The sequence below is a fragment of the Carassius carassius genome, chromosome 11, assembly GCF_963082965.1.
Source record: "Carassius carassius chromosome 11, fCarCar2.1, whole genome shotgun sequence".
In the NCBI taxonomy this organism is placed as follows: Eukaryota; Metazoa; Chordata; class Actinopteri; order Cypriniformes; family Cyprinidae; genus Carassius; species Carassius carassius.
In genome coordinates, this window is record NC_081765.1 from 4,008,548 (window position 1) to 4,032,580 (window position 24,033).

At 37.6% G+C, this 24,033-nt stretch overlaps 1 protein-coding gene across 1 annotated transcript in view; it reads left to right on the forward strand.

Moving 5' to 3' along the window:
* ubr3 (ubiquitin protein ligase E3 component n-recognin 3) overlaps positions 1 to 24,033 on the forward strand; it is a 54,898-nt gene that overhangs the window by 20,518 nt on the left and 10,347 nt on the right. Inside the window, exons 20-30 of the mRNA XM_059561396.1 lie at positions 1,131 to 1,272; positions 1,387 to 1,491; positions 1,910 to 2,104; positions 6,827 to 7,272; positions 13,115 to 13,203; positions 17,367 to 17,516; positions 18,512 to 18,645; positions 19,217 to 19,327; positions 19,791 to 19,991; positions 20,299 to 20,435; positions 22,143 to 22,228. Coding sequence (XP_059417379.1) covers positions 1,131 to 1,272; positions 1,387 to 1,491; positions 1,910 to 2,104; positions 6,827 to 7,272; positions 13,115 to 13,203; positions 17,367 to 17,516; positions 18,512 to 18,645; positions 19,217 to 19,327; positions 19,791 to 19,991; positions 20,299 to 20,435; positions 22,143 to 22,228 — 1,796 coding nt within the window. The remainder of the gene's footprint in view (positions 1 to 1,130; positions 1,273 to 1,386; positions 1,492 to 1,909; positions 2,105 to 6,826; positions 7,273 to 13,114; positions 13,204 to 17,366; positions 17,517 to 18,511; positions 18,646 to 19,216; positions 19,328 to 19,790; positions 19,992 to 20,298; positions 20,436 to 22,142; positions 22,229 to 24,033) is intronic.

Sequence of the window (24,033 nt, forward strand, 5' to 3'; positions counted from 1 at the left end):
GTGTCAGAGGTTTTCAGCGGGAAGCTACACTTTGTTTGCAGTTGTGTATGTTGTCTTCTGTTGCTTTACCTCCATAATATCAGGTGTGCATTGTAACATGCTTTATACATGTCTGTTTTTGACTAATATGACAATTCTTGGTCTATAATTTTGTGGAATCATACACTTATAGGGTGTCTCATACTGTACTTTAGATCCTAAAACACTATGAATTCGGTAACACTTTAAGAAGCTGTTCTCGCTATTAACTAGTTATTAACTTCTAGCACCCTTATTACTAACATATTGGCCGTTTCTTAGTACATATAAAGCACATCATAATGCTTTATTCTGCATGATCATATTTTAGATCCCTTAATCTGACCCTAAACTTAACAACTACCTTGCTAACTATTAATAAGCAGCAAATTAGGAGTTTATGGAGGCAAAAATCATAGTTACTAGTGAATATGTGTGACCGAATAACAAACCCAGATGAACGTGTTGGGAATGTACTGGCCAACCTTTTCCATATAATAAAAAGTGAATGAAGGCTCAGGTCTGTTCAGTTCCAAAATGACAAAATAATCCATTTTACAAGGGGGTTTTTATTTTTATTTTATTTTTAGCTATTTTTGGCTAAATGTCCACCTCCACAGACGCTTTTAAATAGAGTCTGTAATGTTATTATAATGTTGTTGATGTCTCTCAAGAAACACCATATTTGATTTGACAGCCACTGAAGAGTGGAACATGATCGGCCTTTAAAGCCTTAAATTTGGGTCTTTTCATCACCCAGGCTATTGTATGACTATACTGTATGACTATAGTTGTGGACCACTTTTATAATTCTTTTATGGTGCTGTCATTTTGGAGACTGATATCCCACGTTCCCCATTCATTAACATCATATGGAAAAGAGCAGCTAGGACATTATGCTAAATAAATCTCTCCTTCTGTATTCTTTGAGTCTAATAAATAATGATAGAATTGACATTTTTAAGTGAAATATTATATTATGTTGTGTTTCAGGATTACACTGAAGGATTTAATTTATTTTTATAACTAGATTTTACATTTTAGTACGGAAACTATGCTAACGCCAATTGCATTATTGAATGATTGTCAATAAGTATTTTTGGCTTTTGTAGTTTGAAACAGTCAGGCGTTCATACGGGGAACCCCTGGCCGCCCTATAAAGAGAGGACCCCTCTGCACCCCTGCTATAAAGGACTGGTGCGCCTCCTGCACTGCAAAACCCTTCATATCGTCATCTTTACACTGCTTTACAAGGTGAAACTTATCATGGAATAAAATGTGTGTGTGTTTAATTTGACTTGTAGATGTCTGGTTCATTTAGTAGAATGAAATGTCTTTTGAAAACTGTTGACTGTTATGTTTGTTTAGATCTGGATGGATCATCAGAACATGTCTGAACATGTGTTGTGTATGGTGCTCTACCTGATAGAACTTGGACTTGATAATCCGGTCCAGGACGATCAAGTGGAAGAAGTAAGCATTTTTCCCTAAATAAATAATTATATTGTTATTTTTAAGATCCAGTCCGGGGTTTGTTTCCTAAAAGCAACTACGGTTGCAAGTTCTGTCGTTATCAATAGAGATCAATAGAACTTACCACCATAGTTAGCTAACGATGCTTTTGGGAAACGCACCCCTGATTGGCTGGCTTCAACACAACTTCCATGCCTTTCATTTTCCCTGGAAATAAAGTAGTATCCTTACACCTTACACATAGTCTACCAGCCGGCAGACTATAATTACTCTATTAGCGCTTGACTAATTAAATCAGGGTAAGAACAGAGCACCATCTGACTAGATTATTTGTGGCAGTGCTTTGGATAAGGATTCCAGGCTATTGTTGTTTTGTCCGTCTTGCTGAGTTGTTGTTTTTTTTCTCACTCTGTGGTAGGAGCCCTGTATTGAGGAGCACTGCCATGACAGCTGGTTCCCGGGCACCAGTCTGCTGTCTAACCTCCATCACGTCATCAACTTTGTGCGGGTTCGAGTGCCAGAGACAGCACCTGAGGTGGAGAGGAAGAGAGCGAGGGAGAGAGAACGAGAAACTCCAGCCAGCACCAGCTCTGAGAGCAGCAGCTTCGGACAGGTGAGCCAGACGCTCTCAGGTGTGCAACGTCTTCTGATTCCTAGCTTTTGTTTGGGATTGTACAAGTTGTTGCCTGTGTGCTGTTGTGTCAATGACATCAATATCTCATTTAGTGCTGTCAAACGATTAATCGCGATTAATCGCGTCCTAAATAAGTGTTTGTTTGCATAATATAATACATGCATGTGTGTGTGTGTATTTATATATACATAATAAATATACACCGTACACACATGCATATTATGTAAGTAAACACTTTTATTTTTGATGCGATTAATCGCGATTAATCATTTGACAGCATTACTCTCATTTCACAGAGTTCCAGAAGGCTGACAGGAAATTGGAGAGAGGTAGAGGGATTTGGGAATGATTTTAAAGTGATGTGAAATTATTTCTAGAGTTTGTTTTGGATGGTTTGAATTAGGATGACTGTTCGTTTTGTTTTGTAGACGTTCTTTTGAAATATTTATAGACCTGTTGCTCATTTCTTGTTAAAATTTCCTTTAATTATACTGACACAAGTAAGTGGGTCTGTGACACATAAGCTTCTGTGAGATTATGATGACCGGAAGAAAGTGTATAGCTTGAAATGAATGGTCAAAGAAATGCGATCTTGTATTCTTGATGTCTTCTAACATTTGCAAAAACATTTATATAAAAAAAAAAAAGTCAAGTTGTGTAAACACGTAACAATAGCATTAACAACTCAAATGACTTGAGGAATTCGGCCAATCACAACGCATTAGATAACTGGCCAATCAGAGCACAGAACGATTTTTGATTTTCAGAACGATGAGCTTTGTAAAATCGACGTGTTTCAGAAAGGCAGGACACAGAGGAGCAACAAAAATGTACAGTTTGTGTAAAATAATGTTTTTTTTTTTGCTTAAACCACGTAAACACATTGCATTACACCAAATACACAAAACAGTGTATTTTTTAGCAACATCATATGACTCCTTTAATATTTTAAGACATGACTGCTTAACTACTTTTGTGAAAATTAAAACAAAAAGATATTTTGCCAAATAACTAGGTTCATATACACTACCGTTCAAAAGTTACTATTTTTAATGTGTCTCTTATGCTCATCAAGGCTGCATTTATGATCAAAATACAGAAGAAAAAAACTGTAATATTGTGCACTATAAGAAAAATTGTGAGTTTTTACAAAAATATCCTGGCTTTTCTGGTTTCCAGAATAATTCTGTAAAAAAAAATACAATAAAAATGTAAACATTTACAGAACAACCTGTTTAAAACTGTAATTTACAAAAATTAAGAAATCCAATAATGCACACTGCTGCTAAAATCTATTTTGTAACTTTTAACATAAAAACGACTACCATAATAATAATGTGGGTGGCAAAAGAGGAAGAACATGAAGAATCATGAAAAAGTTTCCATGAGCTGAATTGCACTAGTATACAGAAGGTGCAGTAATTCACACTAAAACACAAAAATCATTGTGGTAACACACAGAACAATAAAATAATGCAATAAACCTTCATTAAACAACAGAAGATGTAAAATAAAACCCAAATGTGCAGAACTAATAACAAAAACTGTTAAGAAACGGTAATTATTTAAACTAAATTGTTTCAAATGTGAAGGGAATTGTGGGAATATCAGTTTAGTTTTTCCACTGTAAATATACTTAGATTTGCCTTTTTGTTTACTGTTAAAAACATTTAACAGTATTTTACTGTAATATTACATGAAATGTCCAGTTACATGAAATGTCAATCTTTAACAATTTTTCATTCGTTTTATGGGAACTTACTGTTAACCTATTCATTTTTTTTTCTGTATTCTCGGATGAATGAGTCGTGTGTAGATTTAATGTAATATAATGAAAATGTGTTCTTTAAAAAGGTTTATTCAAGTCTTCAGTTCTCAGAACAAAATAGAGATGAACTCTTAGATCCAGACACACAAAATGAGCATCATACCATTGTCCAAATTACAAATAAGTGCACAAGAAAAAGAGCATGGTCATGATGTACCTTGTGGTACATTTAGTTTTCAGTTAGTGTGTGTGTGTGTGTGTGTGTTGTTGTTGTTTTTGTCTGTGCATTGTTGTGTCTGGTTTTCTCCTGCTTGGTTTGTTTGATGTGTTCACAGTTTGTTCTAGTGAGAGATGAGTGTAAGTGATGAGAGGAAGTTTGCTTTAACTGCATGTGTTTGTAGTGATGTATAGTGATATGAGTCTTGAGCCCAGCGGTCAGCGGTTCAGTGCTCATCATTAAATATTCATCCACGTCAGTGAGATCAGCATGCTAATTAAACACTCTATGAACAGCTGACACATTCCATAAAGGTTAGCTCTCCGTATGTGCAAAGGAATTATCTTTTATCATTTTGATTCAAGAATATGTTCTTCCAGTTATGGTCAGAGGAGAACTGGCCCCCCAACTGAGCCTGGTTTCTCCCAAGGTTTTTTTCTCCATTCTGTCACCGATGGAGTTTCGGTTCCTTGCCGCTGTCGCCTCTGGCTTGCTTAGTTGGGGACACTTCATCTACAGCGATATCGTTGACTTGATTGCAAATAAATGCACAGACACTATTTAAACTGAACAGAGATGACATAACTGAATCCAATGATGAACTGCCTTTAACTATCATTTTTGCATTATTGACACTGTTTTCCTAATGAATGTTGTTCAGTTGCTTTGACGCAATGTATTTTGTTTAAAGCGCTATATAAATAAAGGTGACTTGACTTTGACTTGACTTATGAGTCAGAAATGTCATGAATGCATTTAAACTAGACTAAAGCAGTCTAACCTTCAGCTTCACCTCTGTGTATTTCACTTGGAGTTTGAAGTCCTCTGTGAACTTCTTTCCTGGCCTTAGGTTTCCCCCGTTGGGCAGCAAATGTCACTTGCGTAATAACTTTCTAATGAGACACTTCCACTGGGGCTGCTTACTGGTTCAGAAAGCCGAATCCTCGTTTGAGTTGCATGCAAATTTCAGGACATGGATTTGCCTAAAAGGCTTTTGAAAGGGGCTGAACACAGAATGTGTTTTTGCATTTAAGTGTGATGCTTTTTTATGTTTATTTTATTTTATTTTTTATGTAAACATCCACTAGCCTGTGTCTTGTGTTTTTCTGTGTGAACAGCCCCTACGAGTCTGTAATCGTTTAAATCTCTTAATACTAAGGAGTGGTGGCTCTGCAGTTTCTTTAAAGGGATAGTTCACCCCAAAAAAAAAAAAATTCCCCATAATGTACTCACCCTCAAGAGTTATATAAAAATATATCCTGGCTCTTACAACCTTTATAATGGCAATGAATAGATGTTTTTTTTTTTTGTCAATAGTCCAAAAGAACTCCAATAAAGTGCATCCACCCATAATAAAAAGTGCCTCACACAGCTCCAGGGGGGTGAATAAAGGCCTCCTGAAGCGAATCAATGGATTTTTGTAAAAAATATATCCATATTTTAAATTTTATAAACCGTAATCTCTAGCTTCCGCTAACTGTCGGACACATGCTCATTCCGGCTGATGATTTAGGAATAGTGTAAAATCTGGAGAGAAGTGATGATTGTAGAAGCACAGCGGAGCGAGCAAAACAAAACACCACTCATGAATTAGAAGTAGAGAATTAAGATTTGTAAAGAAAAATGAAAAATTTATTTGCTGAAGTAAACAATCTTTACTTCCTTTGCTCCTGTAAACAAACTGGTTTTCGCAAGACTAGCATATTCTCACAGGCGCTTGCCATTACGCTACATCTACGTCATACGCTGGAATGAACGCACTTACGATAGTTAGCACAAGATAGAGATGACGGTTTATAAATACACCAATGTATATAATTTAGAAGTCAGAATGAGATGCACCTCAACACACGATTCTCAAACATGGTGATGATCAACAAATATTAATTCAGTAAAAATATGAAGTCTGATCCATATGACAGCTAACTCACAGTGACAGCAGCAGGATAAATGAAGCCAGTAAAATGTACAACAATGATTATTTATATGATAATTACCACAAAATGTTTTCAAGCAGTATTGTTCAACACAAAATTGTTCAGATGACTCAATTTGGAAAGTTAGAACATTTGCACACGTGAACAACTTGAGTATCTAACCAAGGTAAACAAAACAGTTTTTGCTTGCAGCATGTTTAGAGTATTCTTCAGTTCACATTAAATAATAAACTCCTTTTTTTTTTTCTTTAAGTTTGTTACAATTTATTTATTTATTTTTACAGTGTAGAATGACACGTACTGGTTAAAAATTATACAGTATGATGATAAATGTACTATAAAATGCATATTCCCAACTCCACATTCTGGATATAATAACTACATCTAAAACGGTTTTAAAATGCTGATTGACACAAATCTTGTATTAATGCAAATTGTGAATATTACTATTATTACGCATTCTGATTATTACTATTAATAAATTTTTAGTACTACTACTAATAATAATTATTAAACCATTTGTTAAATATCTTTTATCGTGTTGCACTTTAACATCCTTTTATAAAAGTAATTGGCTCTATAAAAGACCATGTGCTAGAGTGATTTAACATTCCGACTCAACCTCGAGAGGGTTGTTAGTTTTATAATGGCATGTTCTTGCTGTGAGTGTCTATGACTCAGAGTAACAGTGATTGTGCTGTTGGTGTGCTTGGAGACATATAGCTGCAAGCAGCTTTTTCATTCTTTCTGCTTATTCTGCGTGTGTGGTCTCTCTTCAGAACCTGCGTGAAGCTCAGGTGTTCAGTCTAGTGGCGGAGCGCAGGAGGAAGTTTCAGGAGATCATAAACCGCAGTAACCACGAGGCCAGTCAGGCGGTGCGGCCCAAGTCGTCGTCCTCTCGCTGGCTGCCGCCCGGCTCGCCTCCGCAGCTGGTGACCGAGATCCTGGAGATCGGTGAGAGCATGCTGTCTCTCCTGGTCAAGCTGCACCAGAAACTGTCTGCCAAGCAGAACTCTCTCTCTGTGAGCTGGCTTGCCGAGGTGGATCCAGCCCATCACGCGCACGGAGATGGGTTATCAGCCATCGAAAGAGTCTTGGCCAAAGCTGCCACCCGTAGCCGGCACAGCAAGAGGTGCCTCCAGGAAATCTGTGGGCAAGTGAGTCCACCCATACCGCCCAAGAAGAACAGTCCTGGAGATAAGAAGAGTATGGACAAGGAAGAGAGGTGTGTGTGTGTGTGTGTGTGTGTCTTCACCGTTTCATTTGCACCCCTTTCTCAGAGCCTTAGAATTAATTATACATGCTCTTTTATGTTTGCATAGTGTATCAGTGAAAAAATATGGCTTTCTGCCAGATATATGAGCTGATATGATGTCTCTATCTTTCGTTCTTCAATGCTCTGTATTGGTGATAGAACGAGTGATAAACCAATCGTTAGCATCTCTGATTTTGGGACAGGTGTCTTCTGCAAAGCATGTCAAACAAACTAACCAACAGGATTTTTTATTTATTAATTGGCATCGGCCGATAGTGCTGCAGATTAGGCTGATTTTTAGGCAGGCGCACAGCAGGCATCGAAGCGTTGTTGCGGAGCTCCCCGAGGCTGTGTGAGAGGCCCTATCCCAAATGGCCCCCTAAGGTCCTGTCCCAATTGGAACACTTCATGTGCAGGTTTGGTCTTGCAGACTTACAATGTCCCTTTCCTAATTGTAGCATTCAAAAGGGTGCTGTTTTGCGGCTGTTATGCACCCTTGATACGCACTTCTGCTTAGCCCGCACTGGGGCGAGCTCAGAAAGTCACGAAAGTGTGGCCTCAGAAGTAGACCCCGAGGGTTTAGGGTGCCATTTGGGAGGGGGCCAGAGACAGAGCAGCTTGTTCACACACAGCTTCAGCTAATGGCAGGTCAACACAGCTCGTTTTGAAAGCGTAATTACAATTTACCCTTCTAGAATTGATGCTGGAAAGTTATCATATTCATACTGTAAGTCATTTGCATGTGAAAGTAGAAACTTCTGGGCTGATTATAATGTGCACTTAACTTTCCTCATGAAATGTGTGCGTAGGTCCGACAGTATCCTCCACTGTGTCATCACACTGTTAAGTAGTTATAAGCTGGAGGCTGAGTAATATGTGTGAAATCTTTTATTCTCGTTATCACTGGCCATTTGATTTATAGCAGTGTTTAGTAGGGCTGTCACTTTAAGTTTCGAAAATCGATTGCACAATCGATCGGACCAACCACAAAAAGTTTCGAAAATGATATTTACACTATTAATTTACACTATTAATTTTAAAAGAATTAAACATTTAAAAAATATAGATGTAACAAAACTCACAAACAAGCAGAAAAAAAAAATAAAGAATTCCGGAAGTGCAGTATGCCTTGCGAAAGCTAGACAGAAAATACCAGCAATTTTACGCGCCTATAAGACCCAGTGACGTCGAAAGCGTCCTCTTATGCTGCATTCACACCAAACGCGAAAAGATCGTCTGGCATCTGGAAAGAATGATTTCAATATTAAGTCAATATAAAGACGCGTTTACGCGCGTCTGGAGGTAGACGTGAATTCGCCTCATTCGCGCATCTAGTTACAGGAGATTCTGAGTTATGAAAAGGACCATTGCAAACTGACAGCAACCGGCTTTTGTGGTGGAAAATTGGCAGTGATACCCAGGGTTCTAAATTAACACCCGCCAACCCGCCAAATGCGGGTTAAAATTAATTTTGGCGGGTGTTAATTAAAACTTACTAGCCAGTTTGGCTGGTGATCCATGGCATGAGGCTCTGTTCTCGGTCATTTATCCTTTATTTTCTTCTTTTTAGCGTTTATTTTTTTGGCCTTAAAACACAGGCGGCTGTGTCTTATCCTATGGGTGATTAATGTAAAATAAACGCTAAAAAGAAGACTATTTTGTGAATGCTGATCGTGGTCTCGTTGGATACTATGAAAAATAATGTTTAATAAACAGAAATGAATCTGCCGGTGGGGGCGGCGGCACAAATGCGTGCCAGTTTACAAATCCGTGGGAATGGATTGCGAAAGCGTGCGCACGGATTATGAATTCGTGAGTACGGATTCAAAAACCGACGGTACAGTTTACAAAATCTGAGCGCACGGATTGGGAATTCGTGGGCACGGTTTGTTAATCCGTGGGCACGATTTGTTAAACCGAGGGAACAGTTTATGAATTCGTGAGTACGGTTTATAAACTGAGGGGACGGATTGATTTTTTTCTCCTACAGGTGACGTGCGGGCTCCGTATTACGGACAGAGAAACAAAGAAAAGAAAATTTAATGCCAAATGGTTGACGGGTCATGAATGGCTTGTGTTTGATCACAAGTATGTCGTAATGCTTTGTCAGGATTGCCGCATGTAAGTTACGCGAAAGAAAAAACAAAACAAGCAATTTCGTGGTGGGAACTAATAATTTTTAAATTTGAGTCAGTGTATATTTTGTTGTATGTATTGTACTTTATATGTGTTTTTCATGCCAACAATGTTAATAAAATGATCAAATGCATTCAGTTGCACTCATAATTTGTTATTTTTACCGAAAAAAATGGCTAGTGGAAATTTTGATTGGCTGGTAACTTTAGAAAGTTACCAGCCACATTGGCTGGTGATCAAAAAAGTTAATTTAGAACCCTGGTGATACCCCCACCTTGCGCAGCTGTACCTGAGTGTCCCTGGGACATCAGTGCGGTCGGAGCACGTCTTCTCAAAAGCTGGACATATAGTGAATAAAAAACGCTCTGCTCTGGACCCCAAAAATGTTGATCGACTTGTTTTCCTGTCCAATAAATTTTTAATGGCCCTAGCCTTTTTGAGCATTTCATTATGCCTGCCTAGTGCTGCCTAGCCTAAGTGTCAGTTACGTTTAATAAAAAAACACACATGGCCTGTTCTCAAATCCATTTAAAGTTTCATTTTTTTGAAAAGTTGTTTGAAATGGATTGAATAATTATTTAAAATAATCTTGGAGATTTTTGAATTGATTAAATCATAAATGCAGCCGAGTTGAAGCCTGCAATGATGTTTTTCTTGTGTTATGGCAGCCGTCCCCTCTGCATATATATTTTTTCGAGAATGTTGCACTCCTGTTGCTGTTTGTTATTCTGCACGAAACTTCATGCCAATAAGTAAGAAATATTGCTGACTTTTCCAGCGCTCTCTTTACGTCCATCCGTTATTTGACGTTGAAAAAGGAAACGCCTTTTTTTTTTGACATTTTTTTTTTTTTACAATCGATTCAATGAACACTTATGTCTTAAAATTCGAAAATGATTTTTTCACAAAAGTGACAGCCCTAGTGTTCAGTGCTTCCATTGAGTTATTTGTGACTTGTCACTATATCAAAACTGACCGCCACAAATAGATTTTCCAAAAGGATAATGCTTTGTTGAATGAAATGTTGAATAAATCAGCAGTTCTAATATTTTTATTTATATATATATATATATTAGGGGTGTAACAGTTCACAAAATTCACGGTTCGGTTCGATACAATACACTGGTGTCACGGTTCGGTACGTTTTAGATACAGCAAAAAGAAAAAATTAGCAGATAAATTTCCTTGATTTTTATAAAAATGTTTTATTTATTAAAACTAACAAAGTATGTTTTTTTTTTTTTACATTGAACAATGATGGAGCTATTCTTTACCCATCTTCTATGGTGTTTTCTTAGCAGCATACTGTATAAAACAAAAACAGCTCCTTATAAAAAAAAAATGAAAATGTTATATTAGTTATGAACAAATACAAAGATGTAACTTTTTATATGGAACTCTATAACTCTTTATATTGAGTGTGTTTTTACTCAATTGGTTCTCTATAGGGCTTATGTTTTTTGGAACAAAGCAGGAATTACGGTCTGTCTGAAATGAGCTCATGAAGGAATATTGTAACGGGGCTCAATTACATTAAGCATGTTCTTAAAACCTACGTTTTCCACTACAGCACAGTTACTCATTGCGCGGCTCGCGAGCCGCATGCAGCTCGTCAAGCTATAACTGGCGGCTCGCATAGTAGCTTACAGTATCACACTGCCACTTGCCTTCAGAGCATGTGAGGCGGGAGCGAGCGGGTGGATCTTGGACAGAGCGCAGAGCGGCAATTTCAAAAGGACGGTGGATGGAGCGTCGCATTTCCCGCTCCAATTTCGCTCTGCTCACACCATGAGTCTGAAGCATGCTCATTCAAGCCTGACCCTGAATCCATTAGTCTTGCACAGTCATCAACAGTAGACTATTTTCAAGCAAAACTTGGCTCAATAATGGGGTTCAAAAAGTAAAATGAGAATTCATACAGGTGTAGCCTATCAATATAAGTCGCTCCGGAGTAGCCTATAAGGCGCATCAGTCAAAAAATGCGCAATGAAGAAGAAAAAACATATAGGCCTAGCCTCGCACTGGACTATAAGTTGCATTTATTTAGAAATGTATATAAAAAAAATAAATAAAAAAAAATCTTATGGACGGGACAGTTCTCCGTTACGGACTACGGACTACGGACTACGGAGCACTCTGACAGCGGCACTAAGACTGCTTTAAAATTTTCACTGAGACCTCAAACAGAAAGCACAAAGCCTGTCTTTAAATTTGATTTCGTTTTGTATTAATTGTATCTTAATTTTAATCAAGGTTTCATCAACCAATTGTCTGGATTTAATAAGAAGTAAATAGAAAATAGATAACCACGATACGAAGGAGCCGGTGTGAACCTGGAGTTTGTCTCATGAATGAACCGAAACTCAGCGTATAGCCTACTTGCCTCACAGACCTGACAAATAGGCTATATATAAAGCTTGAAATGTCTACTTTTAAACAAAACAATTCAAAACGAAAGAAAACAGACTGCTCTCCCTCCTGTATGAAATGTGCATTTCTCTCAGGCGCGTTCACTACTGCGAAGATCACGAGTCAGCATCTTTCTAGCCGACAGACATAAAAAAAAATTAAATGTCTTCTGCTATATTTTACAAATTCATAATCATTAATTTTGCCGGTTCTTTTGACCGCTTTTAGGTGCCCTTAAATGTTACATGAATGCATCAGCACTGAAAACAGAGATTTTTTTTTCTTTTGGGGGCATTTTGTTTGACATGCATGCCAGCTTTCGCTCATCCCACTATTAAAGTAAATCTGTTCTTAAATGAAAATGTATTGGCCGTGTTATTTCTTTTTGTGGGATGTCCAATTTATATGTAGAAATGCACATTTGCAAAGGTGACTTAGTATGTTGTCGTAAAAGTGGCTCGCCTTTTGATTTTGCTCTGCCAATGTGGCTCTTGTGAAAAAAATAGTGAAATGGCTTATGCGTTTAACAGACCAGAAATAGAAGATCCTCCAATAACCAACAGGTCTGGTGTTTGGGTGCACTTTGGATTCCCTGTTAAACGCATTGACCTTTTTGCAACGCGCCTTCAGCGTGTATTACTGAGTGAGCGAGCGCCTGACTGAGTAGCCTAACATAAACATATAAGTTGGTGTTTTTTTCTTCTTCGGGGGTGTCAGGGGCGTTGCCTGTTACGTCGTTTGGGTTATTGGGCTACCTTGTTGAACGCATATCATTATATTTCACAATTTTTTTTATTTTCCAAATATAATTAATTTTTCCAACGAACCGTTCGGTCCATAATGCGTACCCCGTACCGTACCGAACGGTTCAATACGAATACGCGTATCGTTAGACCCCTAATATATATATATATATACACACGTTTATCTCCATCTTATTGGGTAACATGGAAATATTATGAAAGAACAAGAAATTAAAAATATTTATAGACTGACCAGAATTTCAGTTGGTGTGCCCCTAACTAATGAGCATTTCCAATGGACTCAATGATTGTCTGAGGACGAGTATACGCCAGTCTTCAAAATCTGATGTAGTAAATGATGATCAAATACGTCCTTCAAACTTTCATCAAATGTAGTCGGATTATCATAACGTCAACATTTCAACCCCATTTGATTCTTAACACATCATTCATAGCCTCAGAAAATGTACATTTCCTAATTAACATTTAATAATGATGCATGTGATTTCTGTGTTGACATTCAGGCGTCAAAGGGCCAGAGAGAGACAGCAGAAGCTGCTGGCGGAGTTTGCCTCCAGGCAGAAGAGCTTCATGGAGACTGCCATGGATGTCGGTGAGCAAGTGCATGAGCTGAAGTTCATTTCTGACCTTTATGAAGCACATCTGATGAGTCTCTCAAGCGGTTAATTAGTAAATGAGAAGTTTCATGTCTATTTGACTGATTTTCAAACTGACGTCTGTCTGATCTAAAGACACAGCATGCATTTTTAATCAGTGTGTATTTCCACTTTATCTTTGGGTCTGTCTGTGGCTGTTGTTCTGTTTGTATTTGGGATGTGCAAAACCCGGCCCGGACATGGGGGGCATTTATATGAGAATCATTCTGGAATTGAAAAATAGCAAAGGAATATAACTGACTGTGGAAATATTGGGAAACATTTTTAAAATGCAGAATTTAGAATTCTGGGTAAAGTTAGTCTGTTTAAATAAATCGTAATTGTTTATTAAAATAGCTCATACAGAAAGCTCTGCATATGAATGTATCATGGCATTGGTCTGATATTTCAAGAACATGAAGGAATGTTATTGTAGCTATTTAGATAAAATTCTGCTTTTAATTGTGCTCCTTTCGACTATTCTATTATAATTTTACAGTCCATTACCTCACAGTTTCGCACATAGTTTAGAGGACGTGGTAAACTCGCAGAAGTCCTTGAAGGCTGAAGCTGTGGGCTGTAATCTTACTCTCTGAAGGAAGGTGACTCAAATTGCCTCTGTTCTGCCCTTCACACTCCCTATGGCCTTTTTAGCAGAACCGTGTGTGTGTGTGTGTGTGTGATCCTCAGGGGCCGTATTGGTGTGCTTCAGGGCTATTCTGCTGTGTGCCGGTAACCGAGATCAAGAGAGAATGACACTGTGTTAAAGACATGAGTGATGAGGTTTTTCTGCTGACTATTTTTGTTTGCTGAAATTTTCGAGCTTTACTACAGAGCAGTGTTATCTGAGTCGGGATCATATCTGATCTGTTTAGAGAAACGGGATTTGTCTTTGCTTCCCAGAAGTCAACGACTAATGCTAAAACTGACGCTGAGATTTGGTTGAAATATTAGCTTCAGACGCCCAAGGCTGATGTCCCGCTGACATTGAGCGGTGTCTGTATTATAGAGGTGTACGTGCATGCGTTTGTCAGAATAAAACATTCTCTTGAGCTCTGATGTACGGGCTCCATTTGTTTTCCAGATTTGAATCACAAGTCGCTTTGGATAAATTGGGCCAGCATTTGGAGCGTGTGTGCATATGGTAATGAATCTCAGAGCTGTACTGGATGCCTTACAGCAGGGATAAGAGCAGAGACAGGTGTTTACAGAGGGATAGGAGTTTAGATCAATGCCTGATCAGAAATCAAATCTGCTCAAGACAAATTTAATTAATGAGAACTTGAGTGCCCATAATATAGTCTCACATAGCCAATACCTTAAAAGTCGACTGAGTCAGTGTTTTCACAAGCGAACCCAGTTTCTCAGGGAAACTCAAAAGCATTTATATAGATATTTTTTACTACTGCCTTTTATTCATTTTGTCAGTTTGTGTGTGTGTGTGTGTGTGTGTGTGTGTGTGTGTGTGTGTCTGTGTGTGTGTGTGTGTGTGTGTGTGTGTGTCTGTGTGTCTGTGTGTGTGTGTGTGTGTCTGTGTGTGTGTATATATACATCAGTACAGACCAAAAGTTTGGAAACATTACTATTTTTTATGTTTTTGAAAGAAGTTTCTTCTGCTCATCAAGCTTGCATTTATTTGATCAAAAATACAGAAAAAAACTGTAATATTGTGATATATTATTACAACTTAAAATAATAGTTTTCTATTTGAATATACTTTAAAAAAATAATTTATTGCTGTGATGCAAAGCTGAATTTTCAGCATCATTCCTCCAGCTTCAGTGTCACATGTAACATCCAGTCGATCACATGATCATTTAGAAATCATTCTAATATTCTGATTTATTATGAGTGTTGAAACAGTTCTGCTGTCTCATATATTTGATCAATAAAAGGTTAAAAAGAACTGCATTTATTCAAAATTAAAAAAAAATTCTAATAATATATTTTCTTTACTATCACTTTTTATCAATTTTACACATCCTTGCTGAATAAAAGTATTGATTTTATTTTAAAAAAAGAAAGAAAAAAATTACTGACCCCAAATTACTGACCAGTAGTGTATATTGTTATTACAAAATATTTATATTTTAAAAACATAGCTTCTTTTTTTTTTTTTTTTTTTACGTTTTCACATGTTCTGAACAAATATTAAGCAGCAGAACTGTTTCCAACTTTGATAATGAATCATCACATTAGAATGATTTCTAAAGGATCATGTGATAATGATCCTAAAACCTCAGCTTTGCATCACAGAAATAAATGATAATTTAAAGTATAATACATTTAAAAACAATTATTTTAAATTGTAATAATATATCACAAAATTACATTTATTTTTCTGTATTTTTGATCAAATAAATGCAGGCTTGATGAGCAGAAGAAACGTCTTTCAAAAACATAAAAAATAGTAATGTGTCCAAAATTTTGGTCTGTACTGTATATACAAATAAATAAATGTAAAACAGTGTCCTAAATATCTCAAGTTCACACTTTTTTTATTGTTTGCAAACATCTATGTTAATTAAGCTATTTGTGTTGGCTGCTTAATTGCTGTGTTAATGACTATGTTTGCAATCTAGTGGTCTGCTTCATTAATCTTGTTTACTGTACTGTACTGCAGACGTCTGTTTTAAACTGTGAACCTTGTGTATGCGTGTGTGTTTTTGATGAGCACTTCTGGATAAAAGCAGGTAGATGGAAGGAAATTATTATTGAAATCAACAAAGTAGTTTCACCATCATGGTATTTGAAATTTTGACCTGTTTTACTGTGAATAAAGGTCACAAATTGTCGGCATTTGAGGACTAGTTGTCATAGTATGTCGTATCGTAGTGTTGAGTTAGGACGGGTGTGTTGGTGGGTAACAGCAGTATCAGGTAGGGTGCCTCAGGCCAACCCTGTCACGTTAACTTTCCAACGCAAACGTTTCTTTTCCCAATAGACTTCTGTCTCTACAGTCTTAAGCTATAAATCAATCCAAACACACGCTGACATTTACAAAGCCTCTATCTGCTTTGAAATCGAACATGTTCTTTAACATTTCGGAGTGATTTAGAAAAGGTAATTAATCCCTAGGAATAAGTCATTTGGGAAAGGCAGAAATCTGCAGTGTTTGTTACTGGGAGTGCTACTTTTGAAGAAAGGAAAATATACTCTCTACATTTTAGGACTAATCATTGTAATAAGTAGCAAAATGCAATAAGTTGCATTTTTTTTTTTTTTTTACTCTTGTATTGACTGAGAATATCTATACACTAGAGTGGAAAGTTGAAGCCTGTGTGTGTGTGTGTGTGTGTGTTTAAATAACTGTGACTGTTTTTTAAAAAAAGTAACTGTTTTTTTCTTTGGTCAAATGTTGTTGACATATGATTGAACCCTGGAAATCTCCTGTAAGAGAAAAGAAAAGAAGAAAGCAAGAAATGCAAATGCAGCAGATGTTGTATAGCTATGTTATGTTATAATCGCCAAGTTTTAGGATACCGTGTTTAGATACTGACCTTCACAGACGGCTGAATATTCTGCTTAGTTCACACATGCCGAACAAAAACAGGGTTCACACTACATTAGCTCCGTTGTTACAGCTTTTAATGCATGACCGCCTGAACCTCCATCAACCATTTGTTAATTTAACCAGGAGAGGGCAAAAAAAGTCATTCAGATCCACATTATATAACTAATTAAATTTTGCCAATCTACTGCATTTGTAATTCATGTTAATTTATTGGATTTTTGTACCACCATCTCATGCGCTCATGCTTGGCTTCTCTCTGCATTACGTTTTTGTGGAAAACACAGAACCGTTACAAAAAAGTACCTTTAAATGAAATAGAATTCTTCATAATCAACAATCTCTCAACTCAGAATTTTATTTTATTTTATTTTTTTTTTTTGGGGTCTACAACTTTTTGCAGTAAATTTTGGAAGTGCCTCTTGTGTAAGGGATACACAATTTAGCTGTCTATATTTTGGAACAGTTTTTATTTGGTACCTTAATATGTGTACAGTTTGTGGGAAGCTCACTAGCTTGTGGAAACAAGGCCTTTTATTTGAAGGGAAATTTAGTGATCTACCAGTCTATAATTCTGTGCTCTCTTATTCCTGATTTTGTGTTTAATAGAGTCACCTGAAACAGATTCAGTGATGGACATGGGCTCGGCAGAAGCTCTGGACTCAGAGGTTCTCTATGACTGTGTGATCTGTGGCCAGAGCGGCCCGTCTACTGAAGACAGACCCACAGGACTGGTGGTACTGCTGCAGGCTTCTTCAGGTATCACACATTTACATTAGCAATATCAGTGACTGTTTCAACAGTGGTCAGCTATAGTCTTTTAGGCCAACAATGAATGAGATAATCAGGATTTTAGTGCAAGACCAAGAACTTGGAAATAGCATTTATATTTCTAAGCATTCAAGGCAAGTATTAATGCGATATATTGCTACATTTGAGGATCTCTGTTTTGTGTTTATGGAAACGCATCCAAATGTTTTATTCATTAATGCACTGAATGCACACTGTGATATATAGTCTTACTTGCAACATTAGTCTGCATGGCTATGATTAGTAATTTTGTTGTGTTGTGTTATTTGGCCTGGTGGGAGTGTATACAGATTGAACATGAGAGGTCCAAAGATTGAGCCCTGGGGGACTCCATGTTATAGAGGTCAAATCAGTTTTGTGGTTGCCTTTGTTACCATACTATTTCTTGCTTTCCAAATGGCTTTCAAACAGACAGGCCGCACGAGTTTGTAAGAAAAAAATAGATTAGATTTCATATCGCAATATATATCACAGAAAAATAAAATATCGCAATGTAATTTTTTCCCAATATCGTGCAGCCCTAGTCCAGATTACTGGAGAATTTTAACTCTACATTAACAAACCCATGACTTAAAATTCACCCACTTTACACTACTTGTTTTAACAACAGTGTTTCAACTGCCTCATTTATCAAGCATTGTGACCTCTTAAAAGGTAGACCCAAAGATAGTCTTCTCCGGCCCAAAATCCTGTGAAAAAATTATCATTCTGTTTTACGAATAATCACTGGTCTGTAATTTTTCCAATTTGTGACTTTAGTATTTTTAATCTGGTCTGACCCTATAGAGCTGGAAAATCAGCTGGTGGAGATTTGGCAACGTGACTTGCGTTACAATTTTGACTTTGACATGGTACTTCATTATAGTATGCAAATGGGGAATGCCATAAATGTGACGATGTAATTAGCATATGCTTGCAATGTCTAAAGAGTGTGTGTGTTTCAGTGTTGGGGCACCGTTGCCGAAGTGACACACCCAAGCGATTGCCTACTACAGAAGAGGAACATATCTCCCCCGAGGACACGTGTGGAGCGACCCATGATGTTAGGCTGTCCCTTATGCAACGCTACTTTAAAGATGTGCGTGCCATATATAAACACCCATTCACACACTTTAAAATCACAATAACACCTATATAACACTAACAATTTACAACTCATTCTTTTTTTGTTTTTTGAGGCATATAAATACAATATGACTTCCTAAGCCTTTCATACAGATACAGTTTCAGTAGGGTTACACACCTACTTTACTAATGCAGTAAACCACAAGAGGCCAATGCGTTACAGTGATGTTACCATGATGTTAAGGGTTGTTAGGCACTGTGCAAGACCGTAAAATCACTGTCCCGTGTGTCTTATTACTTTTATAAAACGGACAATTAGAATAAACAACTATTCTACAAGGTAATGGAGCCCATTATCCCAAATGTAGATAGTTTACAGCTGCCGCATCAATATTGATTTCAGCTGAGCCATCAAAAGTGTGTGCATATCAGCTATTAGAACATTATTATTGTACATTATTAGATACATTATTATCCTCACCTTGTAAAACCAAAATTTTTGAAGAGTTTGAGATATAATCAGAATCTAATGTTAACTCTTTTATTAGCTCATGAGTGAAGTTTTTTTTTTTTTTTTCTCCCAGAGTTCCTGTCTGCAGTCTGTGTCTATAGGCTGGGTCGGGGGGGTGTATGTGCAGACGTGCGGTCACACCCTGCATATAGACTGTCATAAGTCCTACATGGAGTCCTTACGGGTGAGCATCCACCAGCTCTTTATACTGAACACTGTGCTGTAAAAAGCTCTAACTTATCAAGCGATGCATCATTTGGAGGAGTTCTAGAAGTCATCTCACTACACTTAGTAAATGCTTTTGTGTTTTTGTGCACTGCCTCCAATCCAATAGCCTCCCTAGCATTTAAACTCTCCTAACTGATATAACCTAACAGATAATCCTGGAATCATTCATGCAGCTCTCTGATATAAAGTGGCTTCTTCTGAGTATGCCTTGTATTGTTACATGGTTGGTTCCACAATGCTTTGCACCATGTACAAATCCACAATATGTTTAGACTATAAGTTGAAACTCTGCTCTGTTGTGTCATTGGAGGTTCATCCACCCCTGTTTCTTCTCAGCTGAACCTTTCAGGGAAGCGTTGTGCTAATGCTAATAAGGGCGGTCTGACATCATCTTCTGCTCTGTATTTGTTTGTTTTCAGAACGATCAGGTCCTTCAGGGGTTTTCTGTGGATAAAGGCGAGTTCACCTGTCCGCTGTGTCGTCAGTTCGCCAACAGTGTTTTGCCCTGTCGTCCTGGCCGTGGGATGGAGACGGGCGCCTGGCACACTCCCAGTAACAAGAGCATGTCCACACTGGTGAAGGAAGTGGAGGACCTTCAGGAGCAGCTGGGCATTTTCCCAGTAAGCGCCAGCCTAAAGCAGAGAGATCCCATACTGGTATTTATAAGAGCGCACTCCTCTCTCCTCTTTTCTGTTCTGTGCTTCTCATCTCTTCTTCCTGATTCAGAGTAAGACCTCTTGTGCCACTCACTTCCATGTGATCCTTCACGCCCTGCCAAATGTTGCTGTGGTTTAACATCTCATAACACGAAATCTCTAGCCTGTGTCATAGACTGTCATGTCAACTCTGCTCTAAAAAACAGAGACCTCCACAAAGTCTGTTTTCTCTCTCTCTCTCTCTCTCTCTCTCTCTCTCTCTCTCTCCCAGGCGGAGTCAAATCTGAGTAAAGAGATGGAATCTGTTATAAAGGACATTAAAAACACCACACAGAAAAAATACACGGATTATGGGAAGAACTCAGGGTCACCTGACAATGACTTCCTGTTCATGTACTCCGTGGCCAGGTGAGAAAGAGGCATGGAATGTATTGTGCATATATACAAGATGGGTCAGTGTTTGTGTAAGAGAAGCTTAACTTTTCCCATCATGTGTGGCATTAGAAAAAAGCTCAATCCATTTCCTGGATGAAGAGTGTTGTTTGTGAAATGTTTATTATATTCAGCAGCATTGAAAGATGATTGACTGATGTTCACCTGCTCGGGTAGTAGTATATATATATTATCTTGTACATTTGTGTTTCATTTGTTTTTTTATTTCTTTTGGTGTTTTTGGCTGGCTGTATCTGATCACATTGTACTGGATGATTTTGTCTTTGTTTAGTCTTTTAACTTCATCTTGACAGTTCAGTGATTCCAGGCTGTCCACCTGCTGTCACTCCAGCATCTGTATTTCTGTCCTGTCTTTAGCAGGATGATGATCCTCAGGCCACCTCTCTTTCCTCCGTCTGTCTGTGTCTGTGAGCAGCTCAGTCATTTATCAGTGGCAGCCAGGTGGAAGCACGCACCCAGTGCATTATCTATGTGAAATTGCCTGCTTCATTCTTTCTTTTTCTACTCCCCACTCTTTCTTCTCCTCTAGGAGGCTTTTAAGATTTTAAGCGTCTGTAAGAAACCGCATGTATGCTGTTAATTTTAAACACTTGATTTTAGTGCACAGGTTCCAATCTCAAGTTAATGCATTAATGTTATAAGTCTCCATGAGCGCATCTGGCAATGTGGATGAGACTTAACGCACGTGCACAACCTGTGTCAACTTGTGCCTGGCTCCGCGTTTAAAACAAGTGTAAATTCAGTCTAACTGCTTTGCTAATTTCTCTTGGATGAAATCAAACATTCAGCACATTTTTCACTTGTTCTTAAAATCCCAAATACTTAAAAATGAATAAATCAGCCTGTGTAGCTTATGTAATACTTTAATAATTGACTAAAGTAATACAGTTATGTATTTACACAAAATAAACAAATATTTCCTGTGAAATTCAATAATTAAGTTAATTATGTAAAACTAGTAATACTATTATAATATTTCCTGCAAAAAACAAACAACTATAAAACCCCTCCCAAAACACAATAGAAAATGTAATAGATTTACATTTTATAATGGGAATTATATTAGGCTTTAATGTAAATTATAATGGTGTCTACTGGTATTTGATGAATTCTATTGGTAGGATTGGAAATAATAGAACAATTGTAATTCCTATTGGAATAATGCCCAAAACGCACTACAAAAAGGAATTTTGTTATTGTTTTAATGGAAACCATATGAATTTCTGTAATGGTTTCTATTGTTTTTTTTTTTTCAGCAGGGATACCAATAAGTTAATGTGCTGCAGTGCACACTATTGACAATATTAAGTTGAACATTGACTTTGCAAAATTAAAATCGCATATCAAATCGCAATCGCAATATCTGTCAAAAAATTTGCAATTAGATATTTTCCCCAATTCGCCCTATTTAATGGTGGGCGTTTACGCAGTTGGTTAGAGGAGAGCTGATTGGGGAGAACAGAGGTGCGCTCACTCTATTGGTTAGTAAGACTGTCAATCACTACGCGATTGCGATTCCATTTCGATTAATCGCACAGCCCTATATATTATATTAGGCTTCAGGTAAAGTGTTCCTGGATCATTGGACCTGTTGATAATTTTGTGCAAAGCTGATCTTGTTCACATGTTTTCTCGCTCTCTCTCTCTCTCTCTCTCTCTCAGGACAAATCTGGAGTTAGAGTTGGTTCATCGTGGGGGAAATCTGTGCAGTGGAGGGGCCAGTGCTGCTGCCAAACGCTCCTGTCTTAGTAAGTATCTCTTTCAGTTTTTTTTTTTTTTTTTTTTAAATAAGTATAATATTTGTTTGTTTTTATTTTTTATTTATGCATTATAAATTGTGATCAGTGTAAATTTTAATCTGAAGAGAAATGACAATTCTGAATCTACTAAAAGCCTTGTCAATGAATAATGCCATAATAATGATTCAGTCACTATTATGGCATTATTCAGATATTATTTGAGATAATATTTACATTCTACTACATCATTTTGAGATTTTCAGCATTTCAATATGCCCTATAGCTGGGGTGACCAACGTTGGTCCTGTAGAGCCACAGTTATCCAACATTATTCACCCCTTTCCTATAGGCAAATGATTTTAAATCCACATCAGCATTCTTAGTAGGTAATAAATTAAAAATTGAATTAAATTAAATTTATGCATTTAGCAGACGCTTTTATCCAAAGTGACTTGCAGTGCATTCAGGCTATCAATTTTTACCTATCATAATAAATATTTTATTTATTTATTTAGCAAATTACAACCAAAATGCCCTTTGTGTATCACAATGCACTAGCAGTCTGACAACAGACTCCCTAAGACGAAGACTTTTGCACAGTAGTGTATGTATAAAGTACGTATAATTAGATTAAGTATATTTAAATGAGTTTAATTAAAGTATGCGTTCATATGTGTTAAGAGCTAGATTGTTGCTGGAGGAAACAGCTGTGGTTTGATGAACTGTGAATGGAGCGAAAACTTTACAGTAGTTGAGAAACCGACTGCTCCCTCGTGACCTTATGTAAACTGTATTTATGACAAAGAACTGCACAGATACATAAATTCTAACAATCTATCGATGAACACATACCTTGTCTTCTTTGTTTGTGTTTGAGTCCGCTCGCACTGCTCCGCCGCAGTCTGTGGATTGAAGAGCGCGCTGAAAGACGGGGAGGAGATGCGTCTGCCGACGTTTTCATATTAAAATTAAGGGGACTGACTCTGAGGAGATCGCAAATTTGTGTACAGTTTATGGAGCTAAATGCTATAGCCCTGCTAAAAAAGCTTAGCGACGCCCATGCTTCTTGTGTACATTTCAGTGAACCAGGACAGATATTTCACTCGATCGCTCAGGCATTCTTATTCGGTTCGGTGCTTACTGGTTCCATAAGTAACGGTGTCATATTGGTACTAGGTTTCGGTACCCAACCCTAATCGAATTATGGCAGTGGGAAAATTTCCTCACGGTCACAACCTAAAAGCCCAGGACACACCAAGCCGACGTTCAGCCATTTGCCATCGTCTTGTTGATGGTGAGCGACGGTCGGGCTAGTTTGTTTGGTTTGTTCCACTCGTCGGCTCTTGTCGGGCTCACATCGGCAGCAGTTTGCCCAATTCAATGTTGAATCGGCGTCTGGGCCATCGGTGAGAGTGAGACCTCTGATTGGATGTTCAGTTTAGCGAATGAGTCAGTGCAGAGAAATAAAGCAAAAGTGATGAAAACAAGCATGTGAATGAAGGCGGTACAAACAGAAGGCTGTTTAAATATTACATGATCTTTCCCAATCATTCTAATACGCAAATGTTTTCATACATTTACATTTATGCATTTAGCAGACACTTTTATCCAAAGCAACTTAGTGCATTCAGGCTAACATTTATTACCTTACGTGTGTTCCCTGGGAATCGAATCCACAACCTTTTGCGCTGCTATCGCAATGCTCTACCACTGAGCCACAGGAACACTTCATACCAATATGAGCCACTTAAAATGATTAAAGTTATTAACGTTACTGATATTCAAAATTGTAAGCAAACTACAAACTACGCTGC